At 44.6% G+C, this 13794-nt stretch overlaps 8 protein-coding genes across 8 annotated transcripts; 4 read left to right on the top strand and 4 right to left on the bottom strand.

Annotated features, from left to right (window-relative positions):
* Nucleotides 1-1175: 1175 nt before the first annotated feature.
* VTP01DRAFT_3093 (uncharacterized protein) lies at nt 1176-2117 on the top strand (the record flags this gene model as incomplete). Its single annotated transcript, XM_069381626.1, has 5 exons — nt 1176-1307; nt 1369-1453; nt 1523-1557; nt 1617-1968; nt 2047-2117. 5 exons carry the CDS (start codon nt 1176-1178, stop codon nt 2115-2117), a joined length of 675 nt encoding a protein of 224 aa, XP_069236740.1.
* A 170-nt stretch (nt 2118-2287) lies between these two features.
* On the top strand, nt 2288-3388 carry VTP01DRAFT_3092 (uncharacterized protein; the record flags this gene model as incomplete). Its single annotated transcript, XM_069381625.1, has 4 exons — nt 2288-2548; nt 2603-2629; nt 2702-2724; nt 2788-3388. 4 exons carry the CDS (start codon nt 2288-2290, stop codon nt 3386-3388), a joined length of 912 nt encoding a protein of 303 aa, XP_069236739.1.
* Nucleotides 3389-3498: 110 nt separating this feature from the next.
* Nucleotides 3499-4817, top strand: VTP01DRAFT_3091 (uncharacterized protein; the record flags this gene model as incomplete). Its single annotated transcript, XM_069381624.1, has 2 exons — nt 3499-3907; nt 3973-4817. The coding sequence occupies 2 exons, from the start codon at nt 3499-3501 to the stop codon at nt 4815-4817; spliced, it is 1254 nt and encodes a 417-aa protein (XP_069236738.1).
* A 484-nt stretch (nt 4818-5301) lies between these two features.
* Nucleotides 5302-7012, bottom strand: VTP01DRAFT_3090 (uncharacterized protein; the record flags this gene model as incomplete). The annotated part of the gene is made up of 6 exons (XM_069381623.1): nt 5302-5472; nt 5531-5586; nt 5645-5680; nt 5736-6024; nt 6084-6238; nt 6304-7012. 6 exons carry the CDS (start codon nt 7010-7012, stop codon nt 5302-5304), a joined length of 1416 nt encoding a protein of 471 aa, XP_069236737.1.
* Nucleotides 7013-8347: 1335 nt separating this feature from the next.
* On the bottom strand, nt 8348-8845 carry VTP01DRAFT_3089 (uncharacterized protein; the record flags this gene model as incomplete). Its single annotated transcript, XM_069381621.1, has 2 exons — nt 8348-8517; nt 8728-8845. The coding sequence occupies 2 exons, from the start codon at nt 8843-8845 to the stop codon at nt 8348-8350; spliced, it is 288 nt and encodes a 95-aa protein (XP_069236736.1).
* Nucleotides 8846-8870: 25 nt separating this feature from the next.
* On the bottom strand, nt 8871-9998 carry VTP01DRAFT_3088 (uncharacterized protein; the record flags this gene model as incomplete). Its single annotated transcript, XM_069381620.1, has 1 exon — nt 8871-9998. The coding sequence occupies one exon, from the start codon at nt 9996-9998 to the stop codon at nt 8871-8873; it is 1128 nt and encodes a 375-aa protein (XP_069236735.1).
* A 284-nt stretch (nt 9999-10282) lies between these two features.
* VTP01DRAFT_3087 (uncharacterized protein) lies at nt 10283-12007 on the top strand (the record flags this gene model as incomplete). Its single annotated transcript, XM_069381619.1, has 6 exons — nt 10283-10706; nt 10770-11224; nt 11293-11392; nt 11458-11585; nt 11646-11908; nt 11971-12007. The coding sequence occupies 6 exons, from the start codon at nt 10283-10285 to the stop codon at nt 12005-12007; spliced, it is 1407 nt and encodes a 468-aa protein (XP_069236734.1).
* Nucleotides 12008-12112: 105 nt separating this feature from the next.
* VTP01DRAFT_3086 (uncharacterized protein) lies at nt 12113-13591 on the bottom strand (the record flags this gene model as incomplete). The annotated part of the gene is made up of 6 exons (XM_069381618.1): nt 12113-12253; nt 12312-12444; nt 12509-12625; nt 12685-13188; nt 13268-13478; nt 13582-13591. 6 exons carry the CDS (start codon nt 13589-13591, stop codon nt 12113-12115), a joined length of 1116 nt encoding a protein of 371 aa, XP_069236733.1.
* Between the last annotated feature and the right edge of the window lie 203 nt (nt 13592-13794).

Here is a 13794-nt window from a genome sequence, read left to right as displayed (position 1 = left end):
CCCTTAACATGTTAACTTTCAAGAGGTATAAAAGGCGGTCGCTGTAAGCTGAGTAAACGATTTAGATCTTTTATCTGTTAGTCTGCGACAAGGCATTTCAACAAGGTTCAGCCCGAGCTAATGCATCCGTACTTCTCTATTCTGGTTGCATGTTTCTTATATTTGGATAGATTGCATTGATAAAGTTAGATACAATAGTCGCTGCAAGGCTTCTTGGATGATTCCCGCGTTCGGCATGCTTCTTGGCTGAACGTTAGTGCTGCCATTGTTGCACGTCTTCCCTTTCTGTGACCGCTGAATAAAAGATAGCAAATAAGAAACCATCTTATAAATAACAATATCTTGCACTATGCTAATGTGTGCACACTATGAGTAAACATGCGCCTCACTCGAGACCATCGTTGTGCCGGCTGTCTTTAATCCAAACATATAAATTAGACATTTATCAATATCAAATGCATCTTATCTTTATTTTTCTTTTTATCAATAGCTATTGTATCCTTTTTATCCAATATATTGCATTATCCTTTCATAAGCTTGCAAGACCTTGAGATCTCGTCTTTTGATCACTGATACGAAAATGGAAACAGGTTACGCTGATTCATCTGACCGAAAACCACTTGGCTCCAATCCATCTGAAAAGAAACCCCTTGAACTCGTACTTTCTATTGGATAATGTAGAATCTGCGAAAAGTATAAAAGGCGGCCGCAAAGCGAATAAAGACAGATCTTTCACAACTTGGATGCGTCATCTTTTTTATCTTCGTCTCTTTTGCCTTTATATTAGCCTTATATCACCGATATTCTACAGCTGTTTGATCAGGTAAACCACAAAGCAACAATGATTCTGATACGGTAAAGGATAGGCTAGTTTCTACACCATCTTAAGATTCAAATCGTTTCCTAAAACCATAGATTGAAGCGACACTGCGCTAGAAATTCCAAAACATATAAACACCCGCTCTGGTAGCAATAAAGCACAACTTTGCTAACTTGAATCTCTCTCTTTACGAGTCTTTGCCTATCTGGCACATTATCTTCAAACAAATTCATGAGGCCCGAACGAACTTCGGCGTTTGCACCGTACGATTGTAACAAAAAACGCAATAAAGTTTTCTGCTAAAAGAAACAAAGCCCGTTTTTCTCTTTTTTCGTTTGCTTTTTCCTTCCTCAACATGTCATCCAATACAACAAAAGAATGGCTACGATTCGGCTTGAACACGATCGGATTGGCATCAAACATTTACGGGTTCTCGTTCGTTATTAATGCTCTTCCTCCAGCTCCCGGCTTTGGTGGCATTTTCCAGGTACGGTTCTCCCTGAAGCGGGCTGTCGACTAAAGAGGAGCTAACCAAAGCATTGAAAAAGTTTTTGACAATGATAGGACTCACAATGGCCACATTGTCATTTGCACTCAAGGTGTTGCGATCCCTAGTTCCGGGGTTCCTTACAGGTGAGAACAATGGAGGAGAACCTTGAGCTTTTCAAAGTCAGTAGTAACCTGACGGTGCTGCCATGTTAGGATTACACAAGACGGTTGTCTATGTTGCTACACCGGCAAGTTATTATTACAGGCATTTCTCTGAGCGAGATCATAGTAACATCTTATTCAATAGCTGGAGGGACTTATCACGCTACTGTATTGGCCCATGATTTTCTACAGCCGAGACATGCTGGCTCACCAAGAGACACCGTTCATGCTTCCACTTGTACCGGACATGTCACTTCATTTTTGGCCGGCAGTCGTACTTTGGGCCGACTTTTTGATTTTCGACATCGAATTCCAGCGATCAAAGCAGCACGTCGCTATTATATACATTTTTAGCCTCGTCTATTTCTTCTGGACATGGTACTGCTTTTCTCGCAATGGGTTCTGGCCTTATCCGTTCTTGGCTCAGCTATCGCATTACGCAAGAGCCATGCTCTTCATGTTCTGCGGCAACGTTTGCATTGGCGTGTATGAATTTGGTAAGGCATCTTTGTTCCGTCTCCACCTTTTCTTATATCATCGTTGACAAATCCACTCCCTCCTCCACCTATGCATAGGCGCTTTTGTGCACAAGAAAATCCACGGTCGAAAGTTTTCAGTAACTGAAAAGTCTGCAAAGAAAGAATAGAGCAATAAGCGTTGTTTGTATGTTTTGAGTATAATTAAAAATCAGTCCCCTCTTGTATTTTTACCTTCCCAAGCTGCAACGGTCATTGCTCTTGACAATCATGTTGTGGACGCTTTGTTGTCTTTTTGAGGATGATATACATGTCTAAACGACGCGACGCCATAATATCTATGCATGATGAGCTGAATCGTAGTTTGAATGTTTCTGGACCGCGTGCTTTCCATGCAGAACGTTGCGACAAAAAGCGAGGAGGAGCAAAGAAGAAAGGAGACACGATGAGCACCAGCACCAGCACCAGCGTCGCGCCCATTTCTTCGCCGCTTTCCGAGCTTCATCGAGTCATGATTACCCAGCGATCTGAAGCGGATGCCAGCTACAACGTTACCATTCAAGCGATTTACGAGAACATTGCACGATACCAACGGCAAAAGGTACGTGAGCAGTGTCCGTCGTCTTGTCGTGCTTGCTAAGTATGATATGTTTAGCAAGAACTCGAATCGAAGAAATCTACGGTGGGTTGATATTATTGGTACGCGCATGCTGACTAGACAAGAAAATGCTTATTTTAACGATACTTCGAAAAGACACCAGTAACCCATCAACAAAAGTAAGTATATAATTAAAAATTTGAATGAACTGAATCGATGTCTAAGCCGTCAGTATTACAAAGTGGAACAAATGAATCTTCAATCGATCAAGTGCAAGCCTTATTAGATGCAGAGTATGCAAAGTTGCTTGAAGCGCGGATGGAAAAGAGTCGGCGTTACAAGCAAGAATACGAACAGCTCGAGCAAATACGCAGAGAACGCAAAAAGGCTATCCAAGAACGACAGAAGGAATATTCCATCCAAGTCGAAGCAGAGTACAGTGCCAAGCAAGAACCTAAAGATCTTGAAGCGGCACGCGGTATTCTCATTGAACAGCTGGAACCACTTTTAAAACGAGAGCCATCCGATATTACTATCCACGCAGACGCCCATCAAGAACAGAAAAACAAAGATAATGAAAAGGACAATGAGATAGAAAATGAACAGAGTGATGAATATGGCAAAGAGAACGAACGAGAAAGCGAGAACGAGAATGAAGATACCAACGGTAACACTGATCAAAATCAGAGCAACAACGTCGTCTACAATGATATCGATGACGATTCCCTACTATTGATACCCGCGCATCTACTGGGCTTGTTTCTCGATTTAGATATTAAACCGCCTGTATGTCTGGGAGAAGTCGAAAAGACTCTGGATGAGCTAAGATGTCTCGGCAAATAAACAAACATCCGCAATTTTCCCTCGGATCTACGCTTTGGCATAGATGTACAAGCATTTTGTCTTGTTTGTTTTGCAGTACCAAATTTGCTTCTTTTTTTTGTTTTGTCCCAATGACTTTACTCAACAGATCGATCCAAACAGACACAAATATGCTGCAACAAACACGGCGAAAGCAACGACGACAACAACAACAACAACAACAACAACAACAACGGCGAGAGCATACATCGCCGCTGTGGCAATGTCCTATCGAGATATTGGTTGAGATATTCAAGCATCTTCCGATCTCAACCGTTGATCGCTCTCGCAGGGTTTGCAGATACTTCAAGGTGATCATTGAAACCAATCCAAGTATCTGGAGGAACCTTGATCTGTCAGGCCATGCAGTCAAGGATTACTCCACCTGCGCCAGATTCAGTGGCTATGCCTGTAGAAAGGTTTCACGACTAAGCGTAGACAATGCAGAGTCCTTAAAGACGGTGGCGAATATGTGCAATACAAATCGATCCTTGTGTCTTGGTAACTTTATTTGTGATCTACTATGTATCCATCATCAGGACACACTGACATTTTGCTACACGCAGACATTTCTGGCGGTGGCAGCAGCAACAATAAGTTAGCAATACCCATCCTGTCGAGAACAATCTGCTGTTCGCCGCTCAATGCTTGCCTCCACACGCTCGTCATGTCCGGCTCCAAGATACCGGTGCAAAACATAATTGTAGCCGCATGCCACTGCCGAGCATTAAAGGTCGTGCGACTGGATCACTGCACGTTTACGGGCGAGTTTGTCGAAAACACGGTCGATGGAGACAGGCTGCAGATAACTCTGGACTCGATGGGCGATAAATCGCTGCAATCGCTTGTCAACCAGCCGTTAACGCGGACATACATCCAGGACCTGGATATCTCGCACGTTAAGGGTGCTACGGTGTACATGGTCATATGGATCCTGTATCGTTGCCCAGAGCTCCAGAGCCTCACTGCATACGACTGCAAGGTCACATTGCTCGCTATGCTGCGTGCTTGCTTTACTTACTGCGCTGTTCTGAAATCGTTTGCATACAGCCCCGCAAAGGATGTTTACTTGATGGACTCTACACTGGCGTACGCATCGCCGTTTTCGTCCTCGCTGTTAACCATAGGTTGGCAAGCACATCCATCTATTCTGCGCAAGGTCGTTATCCGTAACCAGTTTATCCAACGCCATGTTTTCAACTATCTCCTCGAACAGTGCCACAAGACGCTCGAGGAGCTCGAGATCTCATGCTGTCGGACCCTCAGGGATGCGACGGTCGCAGACCTTGCAATGTACAAGTGTCGACGGTTGCATACCATCAACTTTAGTCATTGTGAACAAGTCACGAAAGAACACGTGCTTCGCATAGCCAAGGCTGCATGCCCAGCTCTTGTCGATATTATGTTGTAAATGTCTAGTACATAAAGTTGACTCAAAAATGATGTTTCCAGCATTTTGCAACGTCCGTCACATCATTTACTGTGATTTTCTTCTCCTTCCCCTTTTCTATCGTTTTATTTTTCTTTCTTGAATCAGGAAGAAACTATCCTTTCCAGATTGAAATCGTATCAGAGGCATCAAGTCAGTACGTTGCCAATTCATTGCGTATCTGTAAATTGTAGACAAACACATTAAATTCATTAAAGGATACCAAGATGTAAATTTTTGCAAAAGCTGCTAGGATCGATGCGTAGCTGCCACTCAAGTGAATGGTTTCTGGTCATTTCAATATATCCCGTCGATATGTTAATATAATGAACTTAATATTCATGTCATTATGCCTTTGCATCAAGTTTCTACAACACACATTCTTCTGTGCACAAAAGATGATGTCTCTCAGCACCACAATGATTCTTCCTGGCCTGTCCCATGCTTTATTGTTTGCTAAATACTACTAGAAATAGAACCAGCATTCAGTGATTCGTTCTTTTGCCTGGCAATCAAAACACATTGGGTGAGCTCGGCTGATGTGAATGGCTGATGGTTTCAGCCCCTCGAATACGAGTCCAGGAATGTACTTTGCCAGATTTGCTCGGGCATTCGGCGATGCGAGTGTCATATGCGGCTAGAAGTTAAATGTTAGTATGATTTTCTTGTTTGGTATTACTCATTTCGCACAATACCCTGTACTTTTGTTTTACGACGGCGCCAAGGAAGAAAAGCTCTTCGTGCACCTGGACTATAAAATGAAATTGAACATTGGCTGCAAAGTAGAACGGCTACAACGAACATCTTACCAAAGAAATCCCTATCATCCGGGTAGATGATTCGTTCTTAAAAAAAAAAGCATTAGAATGTAAAGACATATACAAGTTACAGGAATATTACCCCTATCCTCCGAGTTTCCCGTGCGGAAACTGAAAGGTTCCTTGTGCTTTTTGACCAGTTGTTGCAGGATTGGGAAGACTGTCGTCTTAAAATAGTCATAATACACAGCTGGGTCAACATCCGTTGAAGCCTGTCCAAGCGTAACATGTAGCCTTTCAAAGTTATGGATGTGTTCTGCAGATATGTGGCGCAAGAGCTCGTTGCACTTGCGTCGATAGGTATCCTTAAATGATGCTCCTTTGAACTTCATCATAACATATCGTTCGCCTGGCCAGCCAAATTCTCTTACCTGTGTAATTTGCGTTAATTGTAATTCATGTACTGCTATATCAGGAGGGTCCCACTTACAATGTTGATCATTGCTCTCATGGCTAACCGTCTCTGTGTCTCTGTGCCTGTGATTACGACTGAGGCAGGCTTCTTCTTCTGCCTCTTTCCTGTAGGGAACGATATTTTGGTTCCTGAATAATCGGCCACAATGCTCATCCTGATACCAAGTGGGCCTATCAAAATCAAAAGTGTTAGTAAAACTAAGCTTCATAGGCTGTAATAAGACGTTTGCATGTACCTTGTAGAAGACCTGGTATTTTCTTGTCAGCCAGGCGGATGGTCTTCGTACTCACAGGTCCTTTATCGTTTCTTGCTTGACAGTACGGACATCGACCAAACATGTAGCACCGGCCTAGCCGGCATTCCTTGATATCATCAAGTAGATTAGTCCAACCCAAACATTCATGATCTTGGCGATGCCGTATAAAGATGGCGGTGCCGCTGCAGCAGCTGCTGTTGCTGTGCATAGCGCTGGATGAGGTGTTAACGGTAGAATGACCGCGTTCCGGTTGGATATCGATCAATGCCGTAAAAGCATCCTTGCTAGACTCGTGCTTGGAATCATCTGCTACATCGTTTGCATCAGTGTCATCGATATCAAGCTGCGGCGTATACTTTGCGTCTTCTTCAAAGTCTGTTTCATCATACTCTTCTCCAGAGCTGTTAAGATCAATCACAGTTGCACTTTCTCGTCGAGCGTCTCGAACTGTCTGCTGTGCTTCGCGAGTCTCAGTGAAGACTTCACTTTGCAGTGTTTGCAGCTGAACCACTCGCTCGTAATCAGGAACAGCAGCTTTTACGTTGTTGACATTCGAGGGACTCGCGATGAGTAAAGTATCGGAAACAGTGGTGGCAGGTTCTGTAGAATCCACGATCCAAGGTATGTTCGGTTCGATTTCGTCATAGTCTGGAAGATCGGAAGATTCAGCGTGATCGGTCAATGACATTGTGGGAAACACGGTGCAAGAAGGAGTTTCGGGAGACCAAAATCAACCGATTTTATGCACAGGTTCTGTTCGATTGATAAAGAGTATACAATGTAAAGAGCTTTTCAGAACATGTGGAGAGTGAAATAGCAGATCGACTGACGATATTGTGTGCAAGCCCTTTCATATTCACAGAGATCGACTATCGTTTGAATTTGCAATACACACATGCTTTCACTTGGCTCGCATTATTCTACAACAATATCGCTCAGAAAACACATACAGAGATCTTGGTTCCAGACTCTTTCTGTTGCTTTCATGGATACGATCATACGAAAAAGGAAAATGAATGGCAAAAAACCATGCCAGGCCAACGGGTACATCGGTATCTAAATTAATGCATAGGCTGGTCTGTGCACGTCGCACGAAAATCAACGAGGATTTTGGGGTTGGAAAGTATATCTCCAGGCACATTGAAGCGCTCTCCAGAGAGGATTGACAATAAGAGCAAAGGGGTCTATGCAACCATGGCACCGCTCGAGGACGCATAGATTTGCAAAGAAGTCTGTCTCGCTCCGGAACCTCTACATATTTCTCATTATTGGAGATCCTGTTTGGTTACCACGATAACATTATTGTTCCAGTCTATCCATTGCGTTGAAACCACAAAGAAAATTCCTTAGAAGATTCAGGTTGCTATATTCCACTATACCGTATACAATACACAAAAATGTGATTTGATCTCGTTACTGACACAACCAATCTTGGACGGAATGCGATGATTCCCTACTATTGATACAGTGACATGATACTAGCGGCATTAAGGACGCGACGTACCAAATCCCATCATCAGATTAATGGGTTATGCCATCCAGGAATATGATGGAATATGATGAACATAACATTTTCACGGGCTATTGGCTATGTCTCATTTTTGTATCAAATTATTACAACTCTTCTCCTTTATTTCCATCTGTGTACCCGCATTAAACAATGTTCTGCGCAAAATTGATGCCTCTGAGCACCGTGCCCCATTCTCATGCTTTATTCTCCAGGAGTCGCTAAAATGTGAACCAGCATTCTGTAGCGCGTTCTTTTTTCTGCTTCTCGAAAAAAAATTTGGATGCGCACGACTGATATGGATAACTGCTGGTTCCAGCCCCTCGAACACAACTCTGTTATACATTAAATCGTCTTATTGGATCCGTCAGCGTCAAGTAGGGCTGGAAAGGTAAGAACAGGGCACATTTCCTGACGCATGAAAGCGCTCTCTCTAGAGTTGACAACAATGGATTGGGCCCATGAGCAGCACTTTCACAAGCATTGCAAAGAAGCTGATCTGAATGTTAGCGTCCTTCAAAGCATCCTAAAGTTATGCTTGTATCGTGTCTTGGTCATCACAACATGTCCACGGTAATTGAAGTGACATTTTGCGGCAGATTGATTGTCTATTTGCAGGATTTTAGGAGGCACGTAGTCGACAAGACACTTGGCACTATCTGCATTGTCTTCATGCAGTAAATGATCTGCAGCGCAGCATTCTCAGCGTGATAATTTCCAAATAAAGCATTTTAACTTCCTCCAGCGTTTAAGACAACACAGTAACTAGATAAGCATTCTGAGATATTGTTTTTTCAAAAGAGAAACATGTTTGTCAACAATTTATAACGTCCGTGAAGAAAACACGGAGATGAGGCGAAAGAAAAAAAAGTACAATATGCGTATATGATATACACGGAGCGTGATTTGCGTCGAATGGAAATAGAAGAAGAAGAAGCGCATGAAGGAATAGTTTGACAAGAATGAGGTCGTGTTTTTGGGATGGGAGTAGAGTAGCAGAGAAGGAATGCACATTCAAGGCAATAACGAAACGGGAAAATTACTCAATGTACCACAAACCAGCTTTCTGCAGCGATTCTTTCTTCTTATCGCCCACGCGCCAGTTTGCATGCACCATCATAGGTTCCACGCCGTACTTTGTAGGAGTGTTGCGTTCAAAGTACATTCTACCGTGTGGGAACAAGAAGAGATCCAACAAAGCAATGTTGCTGGTCTGGTACGACAGGTCCAACTCGTCCACGACACGGTTCATGGCACGTTGCTGGGTTACCTCTGGTTCGTTATCCTGGATCATGATGGTATCGGCCAAAATGCGCTTGTTCATTGTAGTAGGTCGCATGATATAGAAACCGGAGTTCAAGATCTTTTGCTCAGTTTCCTGGCTGATCAAAAGCTGTGTCTTGGTGCCGCGGGCGGTGAGTTTCTCGGTCAAGTACTCGTAGATACCCTTGGAAGTGAAGACGATGTCGACGTCGGAGAACCAGACTGTAACGTCGAGGTACAAGAGACGTTCGACGACCAGGGTTTTACCATGGGTGATTGGTGTGTAGGATTTGTCGAGCCACTTTGAGAATCCACTATCAAGCTTCTGATGGAACCAGTCGTCTGGAATCTTGATAACATGGTCACCGTAGCCGTGCTGCTTCATCAAGTCGACCATGCCATCGTCGATGGCAAATACCAAAAATTTGCTGTCCAAGTCTGTTCGTTTCAGCGACTCAATCCAGTTAAGCGTATAGTCACCCATGCCAGCATTCGCCACAGCTGTCAAAAGGATCTTGTCCTTTTTGTAAATCAATAAATTGTCCTCGATAGCTTTCATGACGTCGCTGCTTGGCGGGTCGAAATGTTTCGGCTTCCAATCTTCCGCTTTTGTCGGGGCCGTTTTTACTTCGACGAGGTCATCTGCGGGGACATCAGGTTCGCTTTCGGTTTGTTCTTGAGATGCAGGAGCAGGCGCTGCTTTGGCTCCAGAAGAGGCGATAGGAGGAGGTGAAGAAAGAGTGTCGTCAGAAGCGAGTTCGCCCTCGCGGAACGAGTCGAGCGACCAGTTGCCAGTTTCCATGGGGAATATGCTGGATAGCAACGATGCCAGCGAGATGAGGAACACGGTGCACAGAACAACGACGAGCAGCCGCTTATTGAATAGACGGTCGAGCGTCGCCATGTAGCAGCTAGCAAGTAAAAGGAGTGAAAAGGGAAAAAAAGAAAGAGAAGGACAAGAAGATCTGGAACGACATTGTCTTTTTTGGCATGGCCTAGTGATTTTCGTTTAGCGCGAAATGGATTTCTTAAATCCCTGGTTCTCGAAATGCACACACTCAGAAGAAAAAATCACGTCACTGTCGTGAACTTTATCAAGCTTTCTCACGCTCTTTGCCGTATTTCCTGGTACTGTCTCTCTGGATTCTTTTTCTCTCCTCTTTTTTTCCTTTTACGCTTCTCTTCTCAATGTCGGCAAAGACGTTAACTGTTGTATCACCCGTAAACCAAGAGCCGCTTTTCGAGATCAGCTTATTAGCTAATGCTGAGATCGACGCGGCGGTTGAAAAGGCTGCTGCTGCTTTCAAAACGTGGAGATCCGTACCTGTCACCGAGAAGCAAAAGATCCTCTATCGTTTCTGCGAGTTGTTTGAGCAGAGAAAGGACGATGTTGCCGAGACGATCGCGTCGCAGATGGGCCGACCGAAACGATACGGCGCGGGAGAAGTCAAGGGTGTCCTTGAACGCGCTAATTACATGATCTCTGTAGCCGATTCCAGTTTAGCCGACGAAGTCATAGAGGACGGTCCAAACGTTCGACGATACCTTCGCAAGGAACCACTTGGTCCAGTGTTTATCATTGCTGCCTGGAACTACCCTTATCTGACAATGGGTAAACCATTTCCCGTATGTATCCTTTGACTAGGCGCTAACGTGTGTTTGTTTGTATATACAGTGAACAGTGTCATTCCAGCGTTGCTGGCAGGCAATCCTGTGTTGCTGAAGCAGTCGCCGCAGACGCCCAAGTGCGCAGATTTGTTTGTGGAGGTGCTGCGTGAGGCCGGCGTGCCAGTAGACGCAATACAGGCGATACACGTCGATGATGCGGGCGCCGATCACCTGGTACGCCACCCTGGAATACAATACGTCAGCTTCACCGGTAGCGTGGCAGTAGGAAAGAAGATACGAAAGGCGATTGGCGACAGCGAGCGACTCATTGGTCTCGGCATGGAGCTGGGAGGCAAAGATCCAGCATACGTTTTACCCGATGCCAATATCAACTATGCTGTAGAGAATATCGTGGATGGCGCATTCTTCAACTCGGGTCAATGCTGCTGCTCCATTGAGCGTTGCTACGTACACGTGGATGTTTACGATGAGTTCATTGAAAAAGCAGTAGCGCTGACGCAGGTAATCGTTGGGATAGTCGATCACGTTAACGAGGATGCTGAAACCACCCAATCCAACTTGCTGGTTAGAAATACGTGTTGGGCCACCCTAATGATCCGGAGACAACTCTCGGCCCTATGGCCCATTTGCGATTTGCCGATAAAGTGCGCGCGCAGCTTGAGGATGCCGGTGAGTTTGAAACTGCACTCAGGGACAGCTTCTTGTTAATACCAATCGTATACTCGCACCCGTAGCTCGCAAAGGCGCAAAGCTCTTGATCGATACTGCTAAATACTTCCCTGCTGACAAGGCTGGCACCACATTTGTGGGTCCTCAAATCCTGACGAACGTTACACAAGATATGGAGGTGATGCAGGATGAGGCAAGTAGAACGAGCTGCCTGAAAAAACTTTATTGATAACACTGTAATTGGTCTCTTTAGACATTTGGACCAGTGCTCGCTGTCGTACCTGTAAAGTCCGACGAAGAAGCGATCAAACTCATGAACGACTCATGCTACGGATTAACGGCAAGTATCTGGACAAGCAGCGCTGAAAAGGCAGTAGAGATTGGGAACCAAGTGGAATGTGGAACCTGGTTCATGAACCGCTGCGACTACATTGATCCTGCACTGGCGTGGGTTGGAGCCAAGGACAGCGGTTTTGGTTTCTCAATGAGCAAGCATGGATTCGATCAATTTGTGAGGTAAACTGCTGGGCACGATATCTGTCCTTACAGGAAGATTAATCATTAAAACTTGCTTGTAGACCGAAATCATATCACCTCCGATTAAAACAACAGTAGACTATACTATTTGGGTTGGAGTAGGAAAGACACAAAAACAAAAGAAGAAAGTATTACGGTGGGAAAAAAAGGACCAACCGAGCGGGTAAAAACTAGCCATTACTACTACTTGTTGAATGGGAAACCCTTGCGTCTACTTTTGTCGGGTGTCAATGGTCTGCCACTTTCCAAGCGACGCCTTTTCTCTTCAAGCTCCAGGCGTTGCTTCTCCAGTGCTTCCTTCATTTGTCTGTGACAGGCGTAAAGCTGCGAGGAGCCATCGATCAGCTAATGGATACCGAATAGTTGGGGGTAGATGTTTTACCTCTTCTTCAGACTGTTTGAGTTTAGCTTCCTTCTCGCGCACCTTGGCTTCAAAGATGGCCCGCATCTCTGCCTCCATCTTTGCGAGTTTTTGCTCGTGGGCAATGCGTTCCTCTTCCATCTTTTGTTGCGGGCTTGTTTATTGAGGAATAGCAGTTAGCAAGTGAACATAGGCACAAATGCATTCTAAACGCTTACTTGACTTCGATGAACACACTGTTATCTTGCTGTATGCCCATCGCCTTGAGCTTCTCCGTGCGGTAATTTTCATAGAGCACATTGTTGGTATGCTCCTTGAGCTCTTCCATATGAGTTCTGCAAAAAAAAAGTTACCAAAAACCTGCAATGTAGATAGTTTGGGACGTTACACCTGCCTGATAAGCATCTGTCGCAACTTTACAAAATCACAGTGCTCTTCGTTGTCGACTTCAATGACGCCCCACGGATACTTTCTGCCGCGGACAATACGTCCATCTTCCAGCTCAAACTCCTTGTCAGAACCTACGACTGCAAAGGGAATCTTGGACATGATCTCGCGGTTCTCCATGATCGTTTCCTTTTCGTCGTATTCGTAGATAGGAGCCTGGTAGATCTGGATCTGATGGTGCTTGATATCTGCCAAAATACGTTGCTTGAAAGCTGCCACTTCCTCTTCTGTCAAGGTATCCGCTTTTGCAATCACGGGTATCAGATTGACGCGGGTGTGCAACCGTCGCATGAATTCGATGTCAAGCGGTTTCAAAGCGTGACCTGTTGGCATGATGAAGTACAGGCATGCATGGATGCGGTTGTCGACCATTCGATTGCGATTAACACGATTCTCTTGCTCAAGATACGCATCAAAGCGAGACTCGATGTCTTCAAGAATCGGTCTCCAGCTAATGTTTATGTATTTGTTATTATTTCGTCATTTAGTTTGCTTTGCAACTGATTTTTTTATATTGGTTTCATCCTCACCTGTCTTCATTGTTTACAAAATCGCCAAATCCAGGCGTATCGACGACAGTCAGTCTCAGTTTGACGCCATTTTCCTCCAAATCTGCAGTTGTGGATTGAATTTCTACAGTCTGAGGCACTTCGTGCGTCAATTCCACATTTTCTTTGGGCGGATAGAGCTGTGTGTTGAACAGAGTGTTGACGAGCGTAGACTTTCCAAGTCCAGATTCACCTTGAAAGAAAAGGAATGCCAGTCAGCCCAGCCAGACATTGGAAGAAAAAGGAATTCTACCCCTCCCCTCTCTCTTTCTCTCTCCTTGTATACAACAACATACCAACAACCATGCAAGTGAATTGGAAGCCTTTCTTGACTGACTTGCGGTGGACTTGGTTGGGCAGGTTTGCAAAACCCACATATCCTTGGAGTTTCTTGCGAACTACTGTAGTCTATACAGCGTGCAAAGAAAGAATAAAAAATACAAGTTTCTGCAGTTAGCATAAAAACTTTCTTATCTCCCTTCCACAGCTTCCTTAATTTTTGCTTCTTT

Source organism: Rhizomucor pusillus (genome assembly GCF_041956525.1).
Source record: "Rhizomucor pusillus strain CBS 183.67 unplaced genomic scaffold VTP01scaffold_15, whole genome shotgun sequence".
NCBI classification, from domain to species: Eukaryota; Fungi; Mucoromycota; class Mucoromycetes; order Mucorales; family Lichtheimiaceae; genus Rhizomucor; species Rhizomucor pusillus.
This window is presented reverse-complemented; position numbering and strand designations above follow the sequence as displayed.